The sequence below is a fragment of the Athene noctua genome, chromosome 1 (assembly GCF_965140245.1).
Source record: "Athene noctua chromosome 1, bAthNoc1.hap1.1, whole genome shotgun sequence".
NCBI lineage: Eukaryota > Metazoa > Chordata > Aves > Strigiformes > Strigidae > Athene > Athene noctua.
In genome coordinates, this window is record NC_134037.1 from 260461654 (window position 1) to 260489165 (window position 27512).

General features: G+C 41.1%; 1 protein-coding gene across 4 annotated transcripts in view; it reads left to right on the forward strand.

The window, feature by feature from the left end:
• TENM4 (teneurin transmembrane protein 4) overlaps positions 1-27512 on the forward strand; it is a 601586-nt gene that overhangs the window by 444402 nt on the left and 129672 nt on the right. For all 4 annotated transcript variants that reach the window (XM_074918363.1, XM_074918372.1, XM_074918381.1 and 1 more), the window contains 2 exons: positions 4453-4647; positions 8924-9124. In XM_074918363.1, coding sequence (XP_074774464.1) covers positions 4453-4647; positions 8924-9124 — 396 coding nt within the window. The remainder of the gene's footprint in view (positions 1-4452; positions 4648-8923; positions 9125-27512) is intronic.

Consider the following 27512-nt stretch of genomic DNA (forward strand, 5'->3'; position numbering starts at 1 on the left):
TTTTCTTGTGGAAATTATATTCATGCCTGTGCCTTTTGCAAAATACACCTCGCCCAGCTTGGGGACACTGCAGTAGAATGGAAAAGTGTTGGATCTGTGGATTTGTTTGCTACTAGTCATGATTGCCGTGACCTTAGCAACAACACAACCCTCCTAGCTGCACACAGACAGGCAAAACGTTACATGGGGAATTTTCTTTCTGGAAACGACTTTAGAAAACATGATGTATAAATGTGGCATTACTGTTTGTTTAGCAGAGCACTCTATCATTGTGTGGCACGTCCCTATAATGAGACTTTCTTTTAAGACGCAGATGATACAAAAATTAAGTGCCTTTTTCATTGCTGCAGGCCTTGCAAGTCTGCCTGAGGATGAATGATTGCTGACAGCCTGGCTGTGGGGAGTGGGGCAGGGTTACAGTAAGGCTAGGAGTGGAGTTAACAGCAGGGAGAACTGGATGTTCTGGCCAAAAGTGAAAACATTGGCATGACTGAGAAGGAGGCTTACCCCAGCAAACAATGCAATACATTTTTCTGCTCAAGTGATAAGTATTTTTAATAAATGGTTTTGGAAAGATTTTCATTTGACCTGAAATTTGTAGGTTATTTAAACAATTGAAAAACAAACTGAAGTACTTTTAGTGAGAACACGTTTCAGACCGAGAAATCAAAATGTTGCACGTGGGAAATGCCAGAATGCTGTGCATCAACCTTTTCGAGGCCTTTTTTTGGCTCAAACAGTCCAACAAACTAAGTGCAGATTTATAAATCTGGGGAAGGAGGTAGTGTAAAAAGTTAGTGCCCACACAAGGAGCTTTGCTAAGGCAACAGGTCAGGCCTTCACCCCAGCCCATTGCTTCTTTGGAAAGCAGGCTGGCTCCTTCCCAGGAGAGAGAGCTAAACTCTGTCCAACCCCATGTCCTCTCCCCCTCCAGCTGAGCTGGGGTCACATCCCTGTGGCCCAGCCCAGAGATAAGGAGGGCTGCGCACCCCACCTGCAGGGAGCTCTCTGCTGAGGCAGTGTGGTCCAGGCTCAAACCCCAGAGGTGTTTCAGAGTTCACAGCCCAGTAAGATGGATGTGGCAATCTGCATCCCTGAGAGCTGTTATGTCAAACTTCTTGCTGACTCAGGTTACACTTGGTTTGCATTTCCTTACACTTGGTTTGCATTTCCAAAGCTCCTTTTCAGATCTGTAGAGCTGGAGACAAAAAGGAGGGTTTTTTTTTCCATCTCCCATAGCATATTCCTCCTCACACCTCCTAACTTTAGGTAGGGGCAGAAGTTCAGGGTTTGTTCCCTAGAAGGCTCCCTGTAGAGCTTCTCCTTCACTGTGAGTCAGAATATTTAAACTTTTGTTCTGAATCCCCTTTCAAAGGCGCTTACCTCCCATCATGGGTTATATATTGAGCTTCCTCAGGCACTTCAGTTGAGCCACGTGAGTATCTTCCATTTCACGAGAGTGCTTACTCTGGCTGATATGAACACCTTTTATTCGACTCTGTCTTCTGGTTCAGAATCATCTGGGATCAGATCACAGATTAGTCTCTGCCTTTAGGAAGACAGATTAATACCTGGAGCGTCAAACTGATATTTGTGTATGCATTTCCACCTCGTGGGCTTGTTAAATGGATCATCTTGCCACGAGTGTGAGATACAAGGGCCCCAGCCTTGGCTTCCTGTTGGTTTTCAGGGGAATCTAAGATGCTGCTTTTGACCTATAAATCCCTCAGCAGGCAGCAACTGTGGCATGTGTAAGGCTGCTCCAGTATCCGTCTGTAGCCATGTTTCAGTCCCTGTAGCAGTAATCCTTAAATAAGCAGGTCTCTGCCCACGTGAAGATTTCTAGGTCATAGATATCCTGGGTGTTCCTTTGTTTCAATTCAGCCTTGTAATTCAACTCCAAATGAGTGGGAAACTGTGGAGCAGAAAGCTCTTCTGTTTTTAATAATGACTGATTATTAATGTATTATTAACCAATTATTTTAAACCAAGTAAATGAGAACAAATCACCAGTGGTGTATTCCTGCGCCTTTTGAAGGCCTGCTTGAACATGGGAGATGGTGGTTTGAAGTCCTGGATAAAGTAAACAAACAAATGAATGATCTTACTCTCTGTTGCTAAACTTTACAAGGAAAGTGGTGTGCATTTGGATTGTTGCTACCGTAACTAGAGAATTACTATAATTTCAGCTTGTTTGTTGGAATCTAAATGATCGAACAATAATTATGTATTTTTATATATGGAAAAGAGTTACACGAGTGGCAATGGAAAAAATCCAGAAACCTTTTTTGTCTTTATGCATTACAGTATGCTACAAAGGAGGGCTTGTTCTTGCCGTTATTATTTGCAGCAGCACTTTCCAAATTATGCTGAAGGTGTTCTCCATAGAGGGCTCTGTAAAGTAACAGTGTTATTGCAGATGGCCAGTAATTTATCTGATCTTGTACTGAGTGATCAGCTGTCTTGTCAGAAAACATTTAAGTCTTTCTCAGCAACCTCTCACTGGTTAAAGGCAATTATTATTTCTTCTTGTTGAAAAGAGCTGCAGACTATCTTCTTCCACTGCCTTGAAAGAACAGGCTCCATTACCGAGCATTTGAAATTTGAGATGGGGGGGCGGAAAATTCCATCAGCCGAGCTGAAAAGTGAAATTACAGAGTGCGTTTGCTGTGAACCATGTACACAACACAGTGTATCTTAAACAATTTATGTCTTTTATTGTATAGGTAGATATCTCCTTGCAAATGATGCACTTGAAACGCAGCACTGCAATGTGCTTTCTTTAAAGTGAACAGAGGGCTCTTTAGTAATAACAGCTGCCAAATTCCTTTCTTTTCTAAACCTCTTTTATCTTGGTCAGGCAAATATAGTTCACTGCTTATCAAACTGGCTTAACAGTCAGAGCTGGCAATGCTTTGTATTTTATTGAGATTGCTATAATTCTGTAATGCTCAAACCGACTTGACTATAAGGACACGTGGAAACAACACAGGATGCACGTTGTGTGATTACTATCTGTTAGTACCTCTTCCTGCATATAATCGGAGTCAGGAATGAAGCAAAAGAGGTACGTTGTATTCATCACACTCCTAATGCAGCTGAATGAAGCAGCAGACTGGAGTATTCCTTTCACGTTTGTCCTGCTTAAAAATGTTCATAAATTGCCTTTCTGAGGGACAGATGAGAAGCCCAGCTGCTCTCACCTAAGAATGATGTGCAACAGTGAACCAGAGAAATCTGTGTTGAAAATATGTCCTTGCATCTGAGCTTCAGCAAAATAAAATGGAAGGGAAAGGGCTTAAGCAAGAAGTTTCAAGGGATAGTGTACAGGGGAAGGCTATTGTTTCTGAGGGACGGAAACAGCAGCTTCGTTGGAAAAATCAGAACAGAGGACAAAAGTAGCATAAGGTGGCAGGTGTGGAGAATAGAAAAGGAAGAAGGCATCATCAGAGAGGAGCTGAAGGAAGTTTAGAGAGCAGTGATTACCAAAGCTTTGGTCATGGAGGCTGGGATATGGTCCTGGATGATCTCTCCTTCCCTGGGGAGCCTGCTCAGTATCCTTCAGTTCATCCCATCCCCCTCTGCCTGCCATTTTCCAAATTGAGCTCAGAAAACACTTAATCCTGGGATCCATCATGCCACAGCTTGAGCTTTTCATCTTCTTATCCCCTTTATCACAGGGAAGAAACCCTGTATCTGGTTGGCCTTGAGAATCATCCGACTTTGCCAGAGACAAGGACAATTTAAAAATTCTTTATAAACTGATACCAAGATCAGAGGATAGATTTGGAGAACTTTTCTTACTGGGAGCTTGGGAAGACTAGAGGCCAGCTTTGTGTTGTGTCTGATGACAAATGGAGTCCAACAGAGGTGATAACCGAAAAAGGGGGCTGGAGGTTCAGTTGATGGTATGACATGAGCTAAATCAGGCAAACAGTCTCAACGTGGCATTCTGGACTCTGAGCAAGGCGACTGAAACCCATAAAGCTGAGAATTACAGCAGAAAAACAGGGGAGTGATTTGTGTACAGCTAAGGTCCACAGCAGAGGCAGTGTCAAGGAAAAGTATGAAGTCTGGCAGCAGGTCAGGGATAGTGGTAAGCAATCTAAGGTCAATGGTGCTGCTGAAAGAAGACACCAGTCCATTGAAAAGTCAGAATACAAGAAAATTCTGAGTTCGTTAGTGAAAAAAAAAGTATCAGAGACGCAAAGCAAGGAGATAATTCAAACTCAGAAGCACTGTGTGTTTGTTTTAAACAGTCATAGGAGAAGTGGTTACCAGCTGGGTGTCATCCACGTAAAAGAATTGGGTTTGGCAAAGAAAAGAACAACATACCCCACTGAAGACTGCGCATGAAGAATATAAATCCCATGCTGGAGTCTTGTGCTCTTTTTTTGAAGTGAGAGCCGTGTAGAGCTGTGTTGTAATGTGATTTCCATTATCTGTCCCCAGCGTCCTGCCCAGTGCTGTGTAGTGGAAACGGGCAGTACATGAAGGGGAGGTGCTTGTGCCATAGTGGCTGGAAAGGAGCAGAATGTGATGTCCCGACAAACCAGTGCATTGATGTCTCCTGCAACAACCACGGCACGTGCATCATGGGGACCTGTATCTGCAACCCCGGATACAAAGGCGAGAGCTGTGAAGAAGGTATTTGCAAGATACATTCAATTACCCTTTTGCTTTGCTTGTCGTTATGTAATTACATGGATGGAGGCAATTCAGAATAGGACTGGCACTTAAACAGAACAGTAATAGGCACCTTAGAGATACAATAGTTGGATGCAACATAAAAATGATATGTTGTAATAACTTGTCGTTAGCTATCATATTTGTTTAATAATCGGATGAAAAGCCATCAAATACTTCAAACAGACAAATCTAGTTGAAAGACCGGAACATCTAATCATATGTTCAAATGTTCTTATTAAAGCATCGTTTTCATTTACACATCTAAATGTATAATTACTTGTACAGTGCTTTCTTCTCTGCTGTGCTATGCCAAGCGATTTCAGTTGCTTGCATACATAAAATGGTGGCATGTGAGAGAAAGTCCCTGATTCTTGTCAGCTTTAAAAGCTTCGAAATGCTCAGGCCTTTCATTAAATTCTGTTTCAAAACCAATACTATTTCAATGCCTCTTCCACAGCCTTTTCTCACATTAGCACCCAAACATTTTTCATTTACATTTAGATTTGTGGCTCAGAAAGAGGGTGCCTTTTAGCACTTAACCTTTAATCTTACCTTTTTCTGTAGGAATTCACCTGCCACCATAAACCTTTATCCTCCCAAGTCTGTGACTGCTTCTTATTACTAAATGAAAAAGTGGACAGTTTTGTAAGTGTACAAACCTTTCGGACAGTTATAAAAATACATCCAAAAGCGCCTGGCTCAAAGAATGATGTTCAACACTTTTGAAAGCTATTCTCAAAATTCTATGCAGATGACCTGATAAATAATTATGTTTAAATTACACTTCTACAAATACACATGTGAGACCTGTGCACCACCTGATAGATTTAAGACATCCACTTGATGCATGTCTAAGACTCACAATGGCTTCAATTAATTTATGGTTGTCTTCATGTATGCAGGATAAAGATTTATCTGGAATGGCTTTATTTTACGGACAATGAAAATAGACTGAATTGGATTCAGACGTTCACATGGCATCTAATCTAGCAATTCTTTTGATGCATTAAACGTATTGGAGTGGGACATCTCTGACATAAGGTGGCCTCAGTGTCAGTAAACATTAGCGCTGAAGACAGTATCAGCTCTATAACAATAAAGCCATCTCTCGAGAAAGCTTCGTTTTGCCTTAAGAAAGCACAATTCAATGAAGCCATAGGGCATGCAAAACCCAAAGATGGTGACTACTGAAGTATCTTTAAAGTGTCTCCATAGACCTCGTATTTACTAGTTCTTATCTTTACTGGATAAACAGAAATGAAAAGATCCTGATTTTGCCTCTAGTCAGACGTGTTTAATGTGTGTAAATCAGAGTAAGATTTGCCCTTTTTCCAACAGGAACCTTTTTTCCTTGGTCACGTTTAAAGCAGAAAAGCCAGACACTACTCAGTTATTTTATGTTATCACTGTAGTAGGGGACAGTGTCAGTCCCACTAGGTAAAAACTTGAAAAAGAATGAAGAACAAAGAGAACATGATTTTCCTTATGATCCGTTTAGTATGTTTCCAAGTATGCATTTGGTTTTGATATTCAAGGCATAATTTGCATTGTGTTTTGAGGGGGGGAGTAACTCAGAAATATGCCATGTGGGAAATCTTGGGGACATATATATATATATATATATTTAGATCTAGTAAAAAAGTTGATTTATACTATTTTTTAAATTGCTTTTACTTTTTAATTTCTCTTCTAAGAAGGACCATCTGGTATTGATTATTTTTTATTATTTCTCAGTTCTTGTAGCTTCACTACTTAGTCCGTGTTTATAATAGGTTTTCATTCCAGGGTTTCTTCTGTCTTTTCTTTTTCCCCCCATAGAAGTTCAGCAATGTTTATAAAACATCAGCCAACAATCTTACACGAGTTTTTCTTTTCTCCTTCCTTAGTTTATTGGCCCATATTTTATAAGGCATGGGCTAAGCCAGCGAGACATTAAAGGGAGGGGAACAAATTTAAGCAGTGAAAAATGAGAAGTTACTCTTTGGGTACCGAATAAGCCTAATAACTTGTGTGACCAATGAAGCATGCAGCATATTGGGGAAAAGTGTAGAAGAGGCACTAACCTTGCTTGCTGCATGATTTATCTCCCTGGCAAAGGCTCTGCACAAGGCTGAACTATAAATGGGGCATTTTCCAACCAGGAATTAGACCATCTGGGACACTTTCCAAGCAGCAACACAGATATATGCAAAACTCTCTTTTTTTTATTTTCTTTTTCTGAGTATACTAGATTTTGTCAGCTCTGCCCTCCTGCCCCGCTCCCCATCTCTGCTTCTCCCAGAGCTGAGCAGCTAAATTTGTCAAGCAGAACTCCCTAAAAATATGCCATTGTACTCCAAATCCACTAAGCAATTGATTAAGAAGAAAGCAGAAGCCCGTAATCCTGTCCCAGGGCTCTTCCGATGGTGCAGAAAGCCTAAAGAGATACAGCTAGTGAGGCTGAGATTAAAGTAGCCATTGTGTGTGACATTTTCTGAAAGGGCTCATTTCAACATGAAAAATGGCCTTGGGATTATGATAAATGGGGGGTTCTGACATGCACATTCCCCTCCTATAATCGTCTGTGTTGGAGCTGAGATAGCAGATTGTCTGCCTCCTGTGATGGAGCCCCCTGTAAAACTCACCTTTTTCCCAATTGACCTTCAGAGGGGATGATTAATTGCCTGGAGGTAGCCTCTTGTCAGTTAGGCTGTGATCTTTGTTCTCTATGTTCAAACCATCTGCTGAGAACGTACGAGGCTGCTAGTCCGTTTCTTAGTCCTTTGCGTACTTATTACTGCTGAGAAAGAACAGGGCCAGGTCTTCAAGGGTCTCATGCTAAAATTGGCACCCTAGCTCCCAGCTCGCTAACAGTGAAGGAGATTTATAGACTCATCCTTTCCAGCCTCTTACAATTTTTGAGGATTGTTCCAGCTACGAGCAGGGCTCCAGGAATCAAAACAGAAAATGCTCTCACATGCCTTGGGATAGTAATTGCTGAGCCATTACTTGTCAGACTGAGAGGGTTTTGAGAATCCGGGGAATTATCAGAGCAGCTGTTGTGTTTCTTTTTAAGGTTTCTGGATCTTAAACAGGTCATTGGGATTCTTATTAGCTTTTACAGGGGGGGAAAAATGAACCACAAACCTGCTGTGTGTGCAGTGGCCGTGTTGTGCTCTGCTGTTTTAGAGCCAGGAGCTGGACAGCTTTCTCCTTACTGCTTAGCCAGACTGACACTTGTCACTGATCCCCAGGGCACTGCCACACACCGTTTCAAGAGATGGGAAGAATTTCTCTAGGCTGTCCTATAAGCGTTTATATATAAATAGATGATCGACTCCTCCAGTCCTTTTTCGGGAGGGTGTCTGGTGTGTTTCATATTTTTTGATTGCTGAGTGAAATTTCCCCGTAGGCAGAGGAGGTGACAGTTGCCTACAAAACACATAACTCAGGAATCAGGCGGCAGTACATTTGGTCTTTTGGTGCACACTGCTATACCATGCACCTAACTGAATGGTTTCCAAGCTTGTTAAGAAAGTGCCTCTTTGAGGGGGAAAAAAAAAAACAAAAACAAAAAACAAAAACCCAACCAAAAACCAACCAACCCATAACATTTCAAAAAGAGTATTAATTGATCAAAAATAAACCCAGAAGAACACCAATATCAAAAAACACATGATTTTGTTTTAATCCTTACCCCAGAAAATTGTCTAAGATTGTGTTTAACGTGAAATTTATGTCTGTGAAACCGGTATAGATTTCAGCACATTCTTCAATTTAAGCATGTATTTTGCTGAATAAGGACATCAACTTCTGCTGAATCTTTATGTAAAATTCTCTCTCAGAAAACTAGAGCTCAGCTTTGAATTCATTAGTAATAGTAATTTAGGTTATTCTAATAGAATAAATGGAGGCACAGTGTCTGCGCAAGAGAATATTATTCTTATTCTATTCTTAATTGATATTAGACTGTTCTTACCAGAAAGATCATTTATTAGACTAGGCCTGGATAAAAGAATGGATTTAATCGTTAATATTTTTGCTGTTTTTCATGTAAGTGTTTTAGGCATCACTGTCTCTTTGGGACATTATCTTGTGTAAAGCATCTCTTTTGTGCACAACAGGACTTTGCTTTTCTGGTTGGAACCTTGAGATATTATACTATATAAATATGTTTGTGTAGATGACAGTCTTATAGCTTTTTTTCTGAAATTCCCATTTGCTTTCCCTGTTTCCTCTTCCTTCTCACACGTAGTGGACTGCATGGATCCTACCTGCTCAGGACGAGGCGTGTGTGTGCGAGGAGAATGTCACTGTTCGGTTGGCTGGGGAGGAACAAACTGTGAGACCCCAAGAGCCACTTGTCTCGATCAATGCTCTGGTCATGGGACCTTCCTCCCGGATACTGGGCTCTGCAGCTGCGATCCCAACTGGACTGGACACGATTGCTCAATCGGTAACGTCAGCGGTGACTTACTGTTGGTTTTTATTTTATTTAAACTTTGGAAAATATTCAGACTTAGATCTGCAGAAAGAGTACTACAGCTGTGTTCCAGTAAAGCACATGTAGGGCATGACTGGAAGCAGAAATGCCATAGCTCAACTACATAAATAATTCTGCTTCTATTGCTGAGCATAGAGTAATATAATAAATAACCCCATTAAAACCACCTAGGCTTGCTATTGTTCATTATATTGCTATGAATGTAATTGATGGTCTACATATAACTGCTTTTTCTGGTGTTCGTTCTTGATGAATCCCAGTAGACACCAAAGGGTATGTTTTGATTTTTAGGAGATGACTAAATATTCTTTAGGTGGCTGTAAACAAGAAGGAAGAGGCGGCAATCCTTCAGGGCTCCTTTCCCTTCTGAATTTAAAGGCTGTGCTTTTGTAGGCTCAGCTAAAGGAGGATGAGTGTCACGTGAGGTTCATATTGAAAGACTGTAAGCACTGTCCTCTGTCAAATAAAAAGTTAACTGAGTAGAAGTATTTAATAGTACAGGCACCTACCAAGAAGACAGATTTTTATGGTCAGTTTTGTGTAAAGGTCTGGGACTGTGACCTTCCTTCATTCCTCAGCTGTGAATGGGCATCTTGCTCAAAATCTGCATCGGGCATCTGAAATGAAGGCTAAAGATAAACTATTTGGGAATCTTTTCTTCCAAATGCTGTTAGCTTTTAGATGCCACACTGAGAAATGCTATAGTACGTTAAATAGTCAGAACCTATGGAACATTATTCTTTTGGCTTTTGTGCTGTATATTGTGCTCACAAACAAGAGACCACAGCAATAACAGCTTCTTTACTTTGCACAGCTGAGGTGGAACTAGGCCAAAAATCCAGGGCAGCTCAGTATAGACAATGAAATGAAATGAATTTTCAGTAAGTATTTTAAGAGACCAACTTCCAAAGATGGGGCAAACTGAATAAACTGGTACAAGGGATATAAAAAGAAAACCTTTTCGACAATCATCATTTAGGTTAGATGTTAGGAAGCTTGTCAAAAAGTAAAATTGACTGGGCTGAAGAACAAGCAAAAGAGGAGGCCTACTAGCCTGGGGCTAAGACTAGGTTGATGAAAACTTTTCCAGGTGTAGGGAGGGAAGCTGTCCTGCATTGATAGGAGGATAAATTTGGTGTCCGGCTTTTCCTTTCGCCATATTAACACTTCAATTCCATACTCTATGAGTTCATTTATAAGACCACCGTAAGGAGAAAGGTAGTAGTGTATTTCTAGTGATTTTGTAGCATAGTTCATGATTGAGTCATTATTCTGAGTTTATGGGGAGGTTTGGGGATTGCAGGGATGGATTTAGAAAAATGTTCATTTCTACCCGCAAACAGAATTCACTTTCCTTTTGTTAACCTGCAGGGTCATGTACAGATGATTTATAAGCTTTCCTTATACTGCTTTTATAAATGCATCTAGTGCAAACTTTCTTTGGCAGTGTGAGGTTATTTGAGACAAACTTGAGCATCATTCCAAGACCTTTTTCCTCACCGAGCTGCTTGTAACATTCAGGTTATTGTGCCTCATGGCTAAAATCACAGCTAAGGTGATTTGTAAACTATGTCTAACCCGGACCTTTCCACTGAATTGATGACTTGATTTGAAAGACAGATTTACTCACAGGTCCGTGGTACTCTTCTTGCATGATTAAAATAGAGTGAGCAAGCATGTTAGTACACATAACAACACACTGCCCAACCCTGTGGGGTGGAGGTTCTGTAGAAGGGACTAAAGGGGACAGGTTTTTATTGTCCTATAAAACAGGACTGAACAGAACAGAAGAATTAAGTGAAAGAATTAAGTACTTGCATAAATCAACCTCAGTTCAGCAAAGCAGTTTCCGTTAAAGAGACAGTTACAGGCTGTGTTCATCCCAGTGAAATCTGTGGGACTGTGCCTACGTGGGCTAGGGCCAAGGACAGCCCCTTCCATAAACCACATCAAGAAGCAGACCCTGAGAACAGAGCAATCATCTGGAAATACAGAACAAAAAATGTGGAAGCACAGTGTGTTTTTCCACCTCTTAACACCTTGAAGTCAAGAGTAATATTTATCTGAAATCCTGCATGCTGTATCCATTTAGAAGGTATCGGTCAATACGGAAGCAGGTAGGTGGAAGTCTGTGGGCTGTCGTAGGTAGAAAGGAAAACTTAGACTCTCTTTGAACCTTAGACTTAGTCTTTCAGCTAAGTAGGTAGATTTCACCTGCAGGTGAATCACTAGCAGGAATCTTAGAGGAGTACAGATTGCTAGATAAAACCCTTAGGGTTTTTTTCCCAAAATAATATTACAGAGATTTCTGTTTCCTGTTTATATTACCTTTTTTTCATTCCACTTAGCCTGCGTCTTCAGAGACAATCTGTGCAATTCAATTTCTTGCGAATTCTACTCTGCACTGCATTGTAAGAAGGAGTAATGACACAGGGTTCTTTTTTTGCTTTATGTGGGTGCCCATTGCCAATATACCTTGAGATAGGGCTGCTGCCATACTACCTCAGATTTTTCACTCGGGAAAAACGCTTCTTAAACATTGCTTCACCCTTTCATGCAAGGGATCCCGTTTCCCTCAGTATGCACTTATTTTTTGGTAGATTCCCAAATATTAAAAATGTCTTTTAGAGAAAGGTGCAGAGATAAGCCCAGAGATAACCTGTACTGAGCAGTAAAATAGCATTTTGATTTCTCCATGGGAGAACTAAATCCCTTCCCTTTTGCATCTTAGTACTGTTGCATAAGCACATACAAAAAGGTCCTTTATAACTCAGTTCAGCTAAAAAGTCCAAGGCACTACAAGATAATACAAGAAAGATAATTACGGAACCACTCATCCTAACCCCTTTTCTCCAGAGTCTGCCATCACAGATCCTCTGTATCCCAGGCCCTTGGCATGCTATTCCCCTTCACCTCTTAATGAGCAAAGGACTTCATTCCCCAAATTCTGGACACTAATGAAGCCATTATAAGGCAGCTCTCTTAACCTCTTATTGTCTGAGTATAGTGGGAAGAAGGCCTGTGCTGCAATGTGAAACAGAACGTAATACGTGGCATAGTTCACTCTTGACCTATTTAAACTGGACCAAGTATATCTGGCTAATCAAGAGGCACCAAAGCACATACCATAAGACATATTTGCTGAGTGCAGTGAAATGAATAGGTGAGTCGAGTCACGTTATCTGCATTTGGGGAACGCACCATTTCCCACAGAGATCTCACTGATACATCAGTATAATCCCAGGCCCATCAAAACAGTATTATGCTTGGATGCAAAATCATTCTTAAAGTAATTAAGTTATCTAGTGTTGTTCTTCATTCTCCTCCAATTTAAATCAGTGATTTTTACACTGTTCTCTGTTTGGTAGTTGACATCTTGACATGCATGATATTCACTAGAATCATCGGAAAGCTGATTATACAAAGCAGCAATAGAAATTATGTTCCGTCTGTAATAAGTGTACTGACTTTTTCTGGGCCGTTGACAGTGGTTGTACATTGACCTGCATACAGATAAGGATTCCTTCTCAATCACTCATTCGTAATGACTCACTTTCTGCACGGTTGACATCCAGTGCAGTACTTCAGACCCTTAAAATTACACTGGAGAAGAGCAGTAATAGGAACAGTACTTTGTATATGGTGGTCCTAAATTGGCAGTGGAGACATAAAATCATGGGCTGTACATTTAATGGCAAGAGTTGAGAACTGGAAGCTTGGACTCAGTAAAGAAGTTAGAAGTTATGAAGTTTTACTTCACATTTTGAGAAGTCTAAGAGAGCATGCCTGACCAGAGACAGAGGCTGAGCTTGCATGACCACATCTCATGAAATCTGGTAGTTTGTTCCTATTCATAGCTTCTCTCATCACTTCTGCTGCCAACAGTGTTTTCTGAGGATATGTCATTTGGCTTTGTGACTGCCCTTTTTCCCCTCTGTGACAGGGAGGAAGTGTCTCCTCAGTCTGAGAAAGCATTGTATGTGCCCTCTCGCTTCTTGGGAGAGTATCCCACCTACCAGGGCAGTGCAGATGCTACAAGGAACCATCTCAAAGAAAAGAATTAACTGGCTGGGCTGATCCAAAGGGATGCCAAAGTTGAGGACAGGGGTTATGCCCTGAACCTTAATGTCCGCTGGACATTATTCTAAAGCAGAGTGAGTGCCTGCCATCTGGGACAGTTGCAGACCATCCGTCTCCTCATGATTTCCAGCTCCTGGCCACACTTACTGTGACTAGAAATGTTATAAATGTCTTTAGTGGACAAAAAGAAAAGAAAAAAAGGTTTTGGATTCATGCCCGGTTCCATGCCATCCCCTCCTGCTTTTAGGCTTCCCATGACATTACCAATTTAGTGGGATAGTTGTTCTAGAGAGGATAAACCTCTGCAGAGGGCTGTTCAGATTTTAGTGAAGTGAAAATCCTTGAAAGAGAGCTTAATTGATTCCTCATTGATTCAGCTGCCTTCTTATTTGGGTACTTCATGTTACTTTAGAACAGTCTGGGTTTCAGCTTTGGAGAGATCCTCAGTTCTGCCAAATAACTGTAGAAGGCTCAGCAGGCACCATGATCACATACTCCTCAGGAAAGAAGCAATTACAGAACTGTGGCATTTAACATAAAAAAATAGGAAACCGCCTCTTAGCCTGTGTGATCAGCTAAAAACAGCTTAGGAGGGGCTTCAGACTTCCATATGGTAATCACAGGACTCGCAGATACGCCTGGATAAACCTGGCCTCCATGCACAATGGGGAAGTCGCATCGGTATCCATAGGGCTAGCAGAAGACCAGGTATTTACTCACCATTTGTAAAACAGTCCTCCATGGCTTTGCTGGTTTTTGATAGGCTGAGAAACTGAATTTAAAATAAAACTAGCGTGGTGTGTGTATCCACATCTCTGACTGCAGGGAAGCCATATCCTTATGAATTATTGCACAGCACATTGAAGTCAATGGAAAAGCTTCTGTTTACTTTGCAGGAGTATGGGTCAATTCAAGTCCGTTTGTAAACAATGATTAGATTTAAGATTCTGTATCAGCTAATGGTAATGACTGAATTTTTTAGTACCAATTTAGTTGTATAAATTAACAATGGAGAAAGTCTTACAGATAGCACCCAACAGAGTTCCTCACTGCAACGTTGTACAGTTCATTGAAATAGGTGTATTTTCTGTATTCCAATTAGTAGATAAGGAGACCAAGAAGAATGAACTTTTAAAGAGGAAAGCTAGAGCAAATGCACCTTTACCTTCCAATTTTCTTTTCTCATCAGGAATTGTGCAGATTATTGCACACATGCACATACACATACAGACACATAGAAACACAGTTCTTGTATATCTTGCCAGGACACCTCATATCTTATTGGTCAAACAGCAGCAGAGTTAACATAACATGTGTGATAAAAATTGCTTTCCTTGGGCTTATTGGTGTCAGCCTTAAAAAACATGTTAAATTCTTGTCATGCTCGGGGCCACCAAGATAAAAATCCATCCCTGTAAAATGTTCGTACTGCTCTTCCTTTAAACCATCATTTTCATCATTAAGGGGCAAAAATGTCTCTGTAAAAGATGGATATTATATCAGCTGTCATATGATACAGGCTTGTACCTTACTACAGACAAGAGCCTCCTTTAATGCCTAAGAAATCGCTGATTTGTCTTTTTCTTACTTTAAAACACATCAGGAAGAACCAGAGAACTAAACCTCAGGCTACAACAACTGAAATTGTTAAACATCCATATATTTTAGATCTTAACGAATTAAGAAAAAGTTATCTGGCACAGCTGCATAATCAAAAGCCACTTTGCATGTTCTTCCTTCAGCTTGTAACTTGTTCGTCTCGCTAGCCTTGCACTGTAGTGAGAAATGTTAGTCTGGGGCAGTTGAAATTATGGGAGCACAGGGTCTTCAAAGCTCAGCTTCAGAAGAGACCATCAAAATCTGTTCTGGCTTAATACTAAAATTGCAATTCTATTCATGAAGGCCTTAACTCGGTCCTTTAACAGTCATTCCGGGCCAGGAAATGTTTTGTACCAGCAGGGATTTCATCCTCAGCCTTGAAGGATCATAACATGCTGATTTGTGAACTTGTGATCTTCCCCATTTTATTTGTGTGGAGAGAAGCAAGTTTTCTCTCTGAGGGAATAAAGTATGTGCAGGCCAGTGCTGTTACACGAGGCTATCACAGGCTCTGCCTGGCAGATATCTGCTTTGTGAATTGTGAGGGAATAAGTGAATCCAGAGGATCAACAGTGTTAACAAGAACTGCGGCTGTACAAAACATAAAAGTTTTTTTATGTAGTTGGGATTGTGAGTACAGATTTTAGCCTACCCATTGCCAAGATGAACTTATCCTTTAAAGTCCTCTAAGCTTTTTATTAAAAAATGTAATAAAATACTAAAACCAGCCAAAACATTTGAAATAAAAATATTCAGGAAGGCTTTCATTTTAATACCCTTTTACTCCCTTTCTCTTTGTTTATTGAAAATGTGTAGAAGACACTGATGTGGTAGAAAAAAAGATAGTAGTTGACATGGACTGTAGGTTTTTTTGTGGAGAGTCCAGTTCTTCAAAAGTCCAAATAACTTTGTGGTCAGCAGATGAGAAGGACATACTAAAGGGAGGGAACAAACTCCCCATAAGATAGAAAATACGATTTATGTTTCAAATATGGATTCCTACTTACAATCTTATAGTTGAGGAATTGTCTTATCACATTTCCCTGGCCAGCCAAAGATCCATAAAGCTTCTATCAGCTTCGGGATGTGTTTAGGGACTGACTGATTCTCACTTCTCTGTATGGAGCGGTCCATGCAGTCTTGGTCAGATACAGTGACCAAGGGAGAGACTGAAGGAACTGAAAACATGCGTTCTAGCTGTCATTTCAAACTTGGCCAAAACCAGTGGAAATGGTGATATCATCAGTCTGGCTCTGACCATTAGATCACAAAACATTTGGTCTGATTAGGTCATGTCTCAGGCTGAGAATAGTGTGTGTCCAGTGGTGTTACAAGCAACCCCTGGTCTTCACTGACCTTAGGCATACTGTGATGAGTAAAAATTCTTTCTCTCACATCAACTGTGCCAGCATCAATGCAAATTTATGGACCCCTTCAAAGGGCAATGGGTGGACTATTCCATTCCCTATTTGTTTTCTACAACAATCAGGGCTAATTCCCAGCATACCAATTTTAGTTCAGCATTCTTCCCTATCTCCAAATGTGACCTCAGCAGTCACACCATGAGCTCAAAAGTTCTTTTTGTTTTTGGATCAATTATGCTTTGTGTTGCGGAGTTTTGTGGCTAAAAACAGCAGTGATGTACCGGACTCTGTGGGGTTCATGTTAACTCGGCTGATTTGAAGAATGGATGTTTCACAGCACCACAACAAGCTGTTAAATTCCATGGTTAAAACAGGCTACTGTTAAAAGAGCGTGTTTTGAGGATGACTAAGCAATTAGCATGGTTGCTTGTATCACTGAAAACTTTTTAAGTCTCAGGTGGCCAAATTGTGGCTTATTCTCTGACTTTGATTTTGAAAGGAGGAGCCTTAGAACCCTTGCAGTTTCTGGACTTACATAATGCCCACATGGGGGCTGGTCATAATTTAATCCCTTCTCTGAAATAGAACATGTGTCATGACATTGCTGCTTTTTTAAACAATATTAAGTCACTTCTTTGACATCGTAAGAGTAATTCAGCTGTCACTGAGGAACAAACTACTGTCCTGCAAGAGTGATGTGAACTGGTTCCACAAGTTCTCTTGGAGATAAAACCAGTTGATCAAGCCGGCTATTTGAAACATCATAGTCACTGCATGGAATAGGTCATGCTCGTAAAACCGTAAGAATCGGTATATATTTCTGCAGGCTTAGAATTGCTCTATGGCAGTTACACAGCTTTGGAACTGAAGATACATGACATTCAATAAGTTTGGCCAATCAGTCTGTAACCAATTCAGAGAAGACCAGGTAGACATCCCCTTAGTTTTGTAAGTCTAGACCTCTGCTTCTGACTATTCCCTCTTTTAACAAGAATACTGCTGGAATATCAGCAGGGTGGCTACTTGTGCATAGTCAGGCTCTGCCTGTGATCTACCGTGATTCGGCTGGATCAAGACTCTCCTCTCATACCTCATCCATTTGGTTTAGCAAGGGTGGGTGTGGGTTTCATGCCATGGCTTCTCCACTTCCATTCAGTCAAGCTGGAGCTCATCATGATCAGAGTTTCTGCAAAGGTTTATTGGATGTTTTCAGCTTCATCAAATCATGTTTCACTCCAATTTAGAATGGCTGAGATTAAATAATAGGGAAAATAATCTAGGAGTCAGGAAAACAGAATAACATAAAAAAATGACAAAAACAGAATAACGTAAAAAAAAATGACAAAAGCAAAAATAACGTAAGACCAGTGATTGTCGTATAGTGGATTGGTTTCTATTGAAGGACAGAAATCCACAATCAAATAAGTTGTCTGAAGTGGATGCACTGGATTTAGTATAGCTTCTCTGCGCCCTTCCAAGCTGCAAGGTGTTCATACTCTAAAAGCTATGATCACAATTTGCACTAATGAGCACCTTTCTAATGATCTTGACAGATGAAAGGTTGAAAGGGCTTTGCAGAGAGTTTTGCTTCTTTTCTGTAAAGGCGATCCTTCCAGACGGGTGTTGAGGCATATGGACAGAACAGCAGACACAAAACTTTTGGAGCAGCTGCTGTGCAACCCATTGGTGTGACGTGACAGACATCTAACTTCTGGATATGTCAGCTCAGCACGTTTCATACACGTTCTGTGTCTCTTTTTGAAAATAAATAATAACAATAAAAGTTCCTTGATGCAATGTAGTCTAAAGAAAAAGGAAACCGTGTTGGGACTGTCCATATAGTAGTGCCAAGTTCTGAATAAGGGAATCCCAAGCAAATCTAGCTTGTGATTGCTTCAGCACACACATTTGTAAATGCTCTGTTGAATTTATTTTAGACAAAACCAAACTGTACAGAATTGGAAAAGAAATTAGTTTTTTTAAATGACGGTAAGCATGAGCAAAAAGCTTTTCTACACTCAAATTATCTCTTTATGGACACAGAGAGGAAATTAATATTAGTCCAAAGAAGAATCCTTGTTAAGAACTGCATTTAATACATTTGGAATTATTTCTTCTCTAGGAAGTTTTAACTTGCATCCCAGAAAGAATAGAGATCCAATTAAGCATCAAAGAGAAAAACATAATCCTGCACTTTGGGATATTTATTTGTATTCAACAAATCTCAGCTCCAAGACTGAAGTCCATCAATACCTGGCATTTCATGTCCTGCTATTCAACAGCAAGAGACAGTTTAAAATAAAGTTCAGAATAATAAATAAAGGGAAGATTGACACGAGTACAAAAGTAAATCACAGCTATAGAGGAGATGCTTTAGACACAATGTGATGGTCAGTCCCTAGCATTTAAGGCGAGGATGAAAATAGGGTATAAATATTGTAAAAACTAGAGACTGATAAAAGGCAGCAGACCACTTTAATGGAATTTCATCTCACAGAGTTACAGCTTTTCAGACAGGAGCTGGAAAACCTTTATTCAAATATGAAGCAAGCTGAAATTGCATTTAGAAGTGAGATTTTTTTTTTTTAACAGACGTCCCAACTGTACCGCTGTACATTGTGCAGCTGCACAGATTGGGTAAGAGCTATGATCCATTAGAACAGGGACTGCTAATGATGGCTCCTGTTCTTACTGGTACTATTTCTTGCAAGAACTCCCAAAAGTCCCATTGTGCTAGGTGCTGTATATTTACTGAGTAAGAGGTTCAGTCTTGGAGGATGGACGTACATCAGTTGAAGTATATTATTATACCAAACTCATTCATTACTCATTTTAGAGGTGGAAGGTGGGTTCCAGGGCAGTTATGGGACATACCTCCTGGATCTGCTCAGCACCATGTGAGCAGCTACTCTATGGACTCTTCAAGTTAGGCAGCTCTGAGCCACCTAGATTCCTGATCTGAGTCTCCAGAGAGAGAGGAAACCTGGAAGAGGATTTGCAGAAGCTTTTCAGTTAAACACAAAGCTGCTTATGCAAGCAAAGTATTAAATACCGGGAGGAAAATGGGGGAAAGGGCTGAAGTGAGGTTAATCTTTTGTGTCTAGCTGAGGGCCAGAGATGGGTGCTTTCTTTTATTAGGGATTTCCACCAACCCTTCTAGAGATAGAGAGCTAAGTCAGCTCAACTGCTTACTCTCCTCTTCTGTCATGCACATGTTTTATACCTCCTTTGTGCATACCCAGTCTTTTCTGCAAGTGCAGAGTTGTCCTTTCTGCATATGTATTGAAGACCTGTACTCAATCCTTCTTCTGCAGAGCCTAGCAAGAATCAGCATTTAGGCCAACTCAGGTATCCTGCTTAGGGTCACGCTGTAACACAAGATACGCATTCCCTGGTGCAGGCACTCCAGGATGCTCCTCAGGGCTTCAGGTTCAGTAGGGGAAAACTCAGGTGTCTTGAGTCACATTTCAAAACCGTTGCTGAAGGTCAGTGTTCTTCCTGATGAGGGATGATAGTTGGAGCTGGTGGATTAATTTTCAGTCTCTGGAGAGCATCCTTTAATCTTGCTTTCCTCATCCATGGAAAGAAAAGAAATAATTGTTACCTTTCAGATATATTCAGTTTGCTGAGCCGTGTAAAATGCATAGAGATCTTTCAGTGGAGTGGACAGTTGTCTGATTACCAGAAGTTTAATTACACTCATAAAAGCAAACAGGTTTTATATTTATTGACATAAGTAATTATCATTTCTACATTAGTAATATTTATATAAAAGATGTATGTTTTTAAAAATAGGTAAGCAAATTATTTGTATAAAGGCATTAAATTATGCAGACATTGCTTTTAGGACATGATCTCTAAAGGAAAAAACACACGACCTTCAGCTAGTGACACTGACATAAGGTTCACAACCCTTCCCCAGTCGCTGCTGAAACAGGATGGTTTTCAGAGGGTTTCGTGCTACTGGCAAGGACAGAAAATTCACATCTCTGCTTCCAGGTTTTGTCTTGCTCCAGAGTTTGAACCTTTCCTTATAACATCTGTAAAAAGCATCGTTTTAAAAGCTAATGAACTTTATGTCTTCTTCAGTTCCAGCAGAGGTGTTCATATGTCACTACGGAATTATCAAATCACGTAAATGAGAGTTTTATAACACTGCAAAACACATTTCATTATGAAGAATGTATTGAGCACTTCACGGCTCTCTAAATCATGCCAGTCATGAACCTCCTGGCTTTTCCATCCATATCTTCATATTAGATGCTTTTCCCAGATATTCCCCATAATTTGCCTTCTAAAGCAAATGCAGGTTGTGAAAACAAGGCTTAGCTCCTCACCAAACTCAGCCTCTTAGCTCTGTGCAGTGCCTCTCTTCTGTGCTTCCTTTCTAGAAAAATCTAAGGCTGGAAATTGCCTCAGATGAGCCAACTTGAAATGGGAAAATCCCAGTTAAGACAGATTTTTAATTATTAAACTTTCTATTAATATGTTGAAGGTCAGTTGAACTGCCCTAGTTTTCAGGAAGCTCTAAGCAATTTCACCTGATCTTATATTTTAGCACTAAATAAATCCATATTTATTAAAGGATTTAGCAGGCAGGTCAGAAGCAGCTAAATCTCTGATTCTGCATCACATGAATGCTAAAGAAAAATTTTCATCTGCATTGATCTTCTCTAAGCTGGAAAGCTTTAAACTGTTGTCAAGCCAATTTTAGGATTTTGGGGGGATAGGGGTAAACATGTAAAAATGGATTTGCCATAAATGAAGCACAAATTGACATCATTATCTCTTTCCCAACCCAATTCTTTAATGTAATGTGAAAATAACGCAAAATTCTGGATTATGCCACTTCCTGTGTTGGAAGCTACCGTGTCTGTTATATCAATTAAAAAGGACCATGAACAAAGCATTACACTGGTGGCTAGTGTTTGATAGGTTTCTTTTCCCACTTCTTTTCTGAAATATCAAAGGCAACATAGCAGACTTTTTATTCTTAAGGGGACAGATTTGGGTCAGTTTTTAGCAGGATATGCACAAAAAAAAAAAAAAAGGAAAAAAAAAGAAAGAAAGAATCAGGTACAAGGCTTTTATTTGTATGAGTAATTGCTTTAGTATTCTTACTTCTGAAGTGCTGTTAATGCACTGTGACCTCATTACACCTGGCACAGTGCAGATGCAGAACAAAAGGATAATCTTGGCCTCAGATGGCTGAGATTCTTAAGTGAACAACAACACACGGAGATGCTGATAGCGGTAGAATAAAATTACAGTACAATTTTCGTCAGTGCAGTATGGAGAAGTTAAGGCACAACAGCAGCCATTTTGAAGATTTTGGGGAGGTTTCAAGGTGGATTATGATTTTTAAGAGAGCCTTGAGGAATTCTGAAGCAACTTTTACAGACTAGAGGGCCCAGTTATGAGAGGATAATGAGAAAAAGAAGCCTTTTGTGTAGAAGCTAGCCAGCAGACAGTTGAGGCTGGCCTTATGGGCTGGTTCTGTGTGGGGATGAGCAGTGATGGAATAGAGCAGGTCCTGAAACTGAAGATGAATAATTTCTTTTTTGACGATTTGCATGAAAAAATAACCAGAATCCTGTTGGAAGGGCCTTATCATTTTCTAACAAGAACGTTTATGATGCACCTGAAACCCCTGGGTGAACCATCCAAAACTCAATAGTGCCCTGATCACAGTGTGCTCCATAAATTTTCCATGAAAGAAGTTTCAGGTGAATCGTCCTCTGGAGTTACCAGCCTTTCCTCTTTGACCCACAGAGGGCAGCTAGGCTCAATTTAGTTCTTCAGGTAAGAGAGCAACATAAAGTGAGGTGAAATCCAGGCAGTGGAAGACACCAATCCTAGGCAGTAACGTGGCAAAAACACAGATGGAAGAGTAGGAATGAACTTGATTCCTTAGATGAAACCCTGCATCCATGAATGAGTTAACATCCATCAGTTCCCTCTGGTAAGTGCAAGTGTCAGGGAGCAAAATACAGGGTGTTACTGAAGTCCAGGTATTTCCCACAGAGGTGCATGGGCTGATTGTACCTTCTGAGGACAAAAAGCCTCATATTTTCTCTTAGAACTGGGCACCAGATTTGCTCAGAAGATCCCCTTCCTTCAAGGAACTACAGGTGGCTTTGAGAGCTGCGCGGCAAAATGAAGTAAAACACAATGCACCTCTAGGAAAGGATAAGGAACGGCTAAGCTGTCCATACAAACAGTGGAAGAGATTAAAGATGAAAGGAAATATTTAGTCACCTTTTGGGAACAGCTGGTGTGAAAATATTTAACAGGCAGGTCTTTTATGCACAAGCACAGTGTTCTAACTAAGCTTAAATAGGCAGGAACAATATAGTGCAGCTGGCCAGTCTGTGAATACTGTAATAGAATTAAAAGCTTTCCTTCTCATTTGCTCACTCAGCTCAGATGGTAGCTAATCATGTCCTCTAATTTTAACAACAGAATTGGCAAATGTACCCCAAAAAAAAAAAATAAAAAAATGCAGCTTGTAATAAGACCAGAGGTGGCAAATTCTGTCCCTGGGACTAAATGACGAAGAAATGATTCACCTGCCCTTTTCTGTAAATCAGCCTTAGTCGTCTTGAGCTGCCCGAAAAGACCTGTTTTTAAGTGGAAACTTAATCTGAAATCCATTTTGATCATTTCTTTGAGTGCCACCAGAAAAGTAAAAGCTTCTCTGACTATTTAATCACCCATTAGAAACCTGTGAGCATTTAAGAGTGCCATGTTATGAAGGGCCAGGGCATACAGCAGGATGTGTGTTGTAAGGCTATTTAAATTGTATGGTTCCCATCTATCTTTAAACTGGCAGCTAAATGGAAGATTTAGATTTGAGAGTTCCTGGTTCCTGGTTCCCTGTCAGAAATAATTAAACTACATTTTAGGGAGACTGTCGTAAGTAGTTTGCTTGACCAGTGTTTTTCACAGCTGAGGGTCTTTATTACGACTCTTGGGACCTGGGAATCCAAACCACCTTATTACATCCATTATATATGAATTACATTCACAACCTGGAGCTTGCAGTCTCTTGCATGTGTGGATGGTGGTATGGCTGGGGTCTCAGCTGGCTGGGAGGTGGAACCCCCAAAATGTTCCCAGTGTTCCCATTCTGAGTTAGCCTAAGATCTGTTTGGTTTACATCATGCAGTGCGTGTCCCTGGCCCGCATGTGCAAAACTATTCCTTGGCAGCATGTTGTCTGAGAAATATTTCAGTCCAGATATAAATGTCCCAGTGGGTTTTCCATCCCCTTTCATAGGAATGACTCTGCCTTTCAGTGCTTTTTTTTTTTTCCCTCTCTTCACCATTTTTTAATGTCACTCCATTATCCTGGTTTCACACCTTTACATGACTTCAAGAAGGCTTCTGACTGTCACTCCAAATAGCTTCCTTTTGTCTCTGCTTTTTTTAAACTCCACCACCAGCCTGTATATCTGACCTACTATAAGCTGCATTTCCCCGTCTAACCGACAGGACACAAGACTGGATATCAGGACATCTAGGAGGTCCTCTGCCTGTCACAGAGTTCCCATATACTTCTAGACCCATCACTTTACTTCTTTATGCCTTGTTTACTTTATCTGCAAGGTCCTGCACCTGGGTGGAGTCAAGCCCTGGTATCAATACAGACTGAAGGCTGAAGGGATTGAGAGCAGCCCTGCAGAGAAGGACTTGGGGTGCTGGTGGATGAAAAGCTGGACATGAGCCAGCAATGTGCACCTGCAGCCCAGAAAACCAACCGTATCCTGGGCTGCATCAAGAGAAGTGTGGCCAGCAGGTCAAGGGAGGTGATTCTGCCCCTCTACTCCACTCTTGTGAGAACCTCCTGCAGTGCTGCGTCCAGCTCTGGGGCTCTCAGCACAAGAAAGACACGGACCTGTTGGAGCAGATCCAGAGAAGGTCACAAAAATGGCCAGAGAGGTGGAGCACCTCCCCTGTGAGGACAGGCTGGGAGAGTTGGAGTTGTTCAGCCTGGAGAAGAGAAGGCTCCGGGGAGACCTTATAGAGGCCTTCCAAGTACTTAAAGGGGCTACTGGAAAGGTGGGGACAAGCATTTTAGTAGGGCCTGCAGTGATAGGACAAGGGATAATAGTCTTAAACTAAAGGAGAGTAGATTCAGACTAGATATAAGGAAGAACTTTTTTACAATGAGGGGGGTGAAACACTGACACAGGTTGCCCAGAGAGCTGGTAGATGCCCCATCCCTGGAAACATTCAAGGCCAGGTTGAATGGGGTTTTGAGCACCCCTGTCTAGTTTAAGGTGTCCCTGCCCATGGCAGAGGGGTTGAACTAGATGACCTTTAATGGTCCTTTCCAACCCAAACTATTCTATGATTCTGTGATCTGTGAAAACAAGAAATAACATCTTAAAATAACTACTAGTACTCAGTCAGACTCATTAGCATTCTCAACCAAAAATAAAATATTAAGTAAATAATAGTAATGTCCTTAAAATTTTCACATGGACTTTGGAGTCACAGGGGGCTGAGTCCTCCAAGATGCCAATTTTCTTGTCCATCACTGGAGATACTTGTCTCTCTGGGATTTCAGAGCTTCACAGGTGGCAGCAGAGGAGGTATTTGCAGTGCACATCGCTTGCTTGAGGATATCAATGGTATCCCCATTTTAGAGGTGGGACCCTGAAGGTCAAAGCTAGGGAATGGGACATAATGAAGATGTGAAGTAACCGAGCTGGCATTCTCTGGATTGCTTGGCAAAGTGGGAGCAAGGAAAATTATATGCTATTTAGTATTCAGAGGTGTAGAGTTCAACACGTATGAATAAAGAATGTAAAGCAGTCACCAGAGGAGTGGTTTCAGTCCAACACTAGAGTAGCCTTATGGTGAAAGACTGCTGGGAAGCACCAGAGGCTACAACAAAACTTTTCTAGTTTGGGCTTAAATACCAGCAGTCTCAGACTTTGTACTTTCTCAAGGCATTTTTTTCTCAGCTTGCTGAAATTTTAGTACCATAAATCTAGCTTTTTATTTTTTATCTACTGTTTCCTTTATCCTCCCCCAGACTTTGTTCATCAGGTCAGCCAAGGAGAGACAATTTTTTTTTTTTTTTTTTTTTTTTTTTTTCTTAGTGCAGCTTTATTGCTACATTAGCTAACTTGCGGGTCCTGTGTGTTCACATACCATCCTGACCGGCCCACGCTCCGTTGCAGTGCTGTCTGGCAGTTGGGGAAAGGAGTAGAAAACACACACGGCTGCCTCCAGCCCTTTAGCAAGTCGATAATTGCCCATCCCTTATGTTCATAACGGGCACTGTAGTATGATATTACCTCCCTCGCATCTAGGAGCTGTGAAAATCTGTGTCTCGATGCCAGATGCAAAGTAAAAACTTCTGACAGCCACTCAAACGTCCTTCCTCAGCCATGTCTTAAGTGTTTGATAGTTTAATTTCTACTGACTTCCAATAAAGCTTACATTAGATTGTTATATTTCGGCAGCAAGTGGTATGTGCACATCCTCGCTTTAACAAGTGGATCCTTTTGCGAGTTTGACTCTAAAAAGGACAGACAAGTTCCTATCTTAAGCACACTTGAACTCCAAAGTTCTTTCATTAGAGATTTAGATATATAGGACTAAATGTTTGAGAGGATTTGGAGACATCCGAGACACTGCAGCAAAAGGAATTCAACTGGAAACTGTCCCACCACCCTGAGCTGTACAGTAAGCAGGAATTGTGTTCATGTCACATTTGGAAAATGAGGTGTTTTCTAGACGTGTAAAGCATTGCTATTATGACTATCATAGTTACTGCTCTCTAAGGACTCTCTGATCCTTGGAGACAAGAGTCCATTTCCACGTAAGGGGCTGAGGACATTGCAGCTCTCTCCTGCAGCGGTACAAAACTTTCGTCCTGGAGTTGAAGTGGATGTTCCAGCCCCGTATCAGGAGCATGTCAGAAGTCCCTGAGCAGCCCAAGCTCCCTGTTCCTGGCAGTATTAATTAGCAGAAGTCTAAAGGCAACTTAAGTAAGGCTGAATTTCAGTCAGGTGTGATGTTAATGCAGGCTGAGTACTTCTGAATATTTTATGTGCAGCCAGTGACCCAGAGTAAATGTCTTTTATAATACTAGTCGCTCAGCCACCACAAGCCTCGAGGCCTGAATCCTGCACTTAATATGTTCAGAGGCACAAAGAGAGGCACTGGAGACAGGCTGGTGGCTGAGCTATTCCTTCTGGGGTACATAGCTGGGAGAACAGAGAAAGAAGGTGCTCTGCAGAGTACCCTGGTACCCCTTTCTGGGCTTCCAGTCCAGCCCTGCTCAGCATTTCTTCTGTTCTCATCTCTCCACTCTCCCCAGAGGGAACTGTGTGCTTACCTTGTAAAATCTATGAAACGGCTAAGTCAAGCACAAGGCTTGAGTGTGAAACATTTGGAAAAGTTCGATCCAATCTAGAAGCACCAGGCAGAAGTCAGAGAGAAGGGGAAAGACCTGACAGTCTGGAATACAGTCTGAATTGCCTCTCTTCTGTTTGAGGAGAGTTGCAGTCATGGTTTATGAGAGATGGGAAGTGAGCAGTCAGGTGATGATCCTGAAGAAGTAGAAATAGATTCATTTCATTTCAACAACAGTATGACACCACATGGGTATTCAGTTTTATTTTTTTCATTGAAACCAGTCCTGTATAGTAATGGTGGTAACAGGCACTTTAACACCTGACTCATGGGTGCCTGCTCTCCACCAAGTCCCAATTCTTCCAGGCAGTGCATATGAAAACATGAAGTCTCCCAAATTCATGCCCAGGGCATGCCAGGTTTCAGCCCAAAACCTAGAACTGGACAAAAATATTAGGCATATCTGAGTCCTCATGCCCACTAGGGCTCACGGAGGGTGGGAAGGCCAGCACCCCTGAAAAGCCAATGTCCTTTAGCTGTTCTCTTTCTTGGAGGTAAGTACTGAAATATCCAGCCGTGGCTGCATGCTTCCATTAACTTTATGAAGACTTGGGAACAAGCACCATCCTTTTAACTCCAGTGCATGTAGCTCACAAAAAGAGCGTGTTGGTACCTCCAGATGCCTGAGAGGGGATTTTTAATGGGGTGGTGGGAGAACAGGGCCATAGCAGATGTGCAGACTCAGTCGAAACAGAAATATTTTATATTAGTTTTAAAGAGATAAGAGTTTTAATGAATCCCATCCCCAGAACCGTGGCTTAACAAGCCATAGACAGGCTTTGCCAGCACTTAACTGTAGCATCAGTAGTTTATCAGCACATTGTTTCCACACTTAACCAGATTATAATTAAATATGGCTTTTGTTCT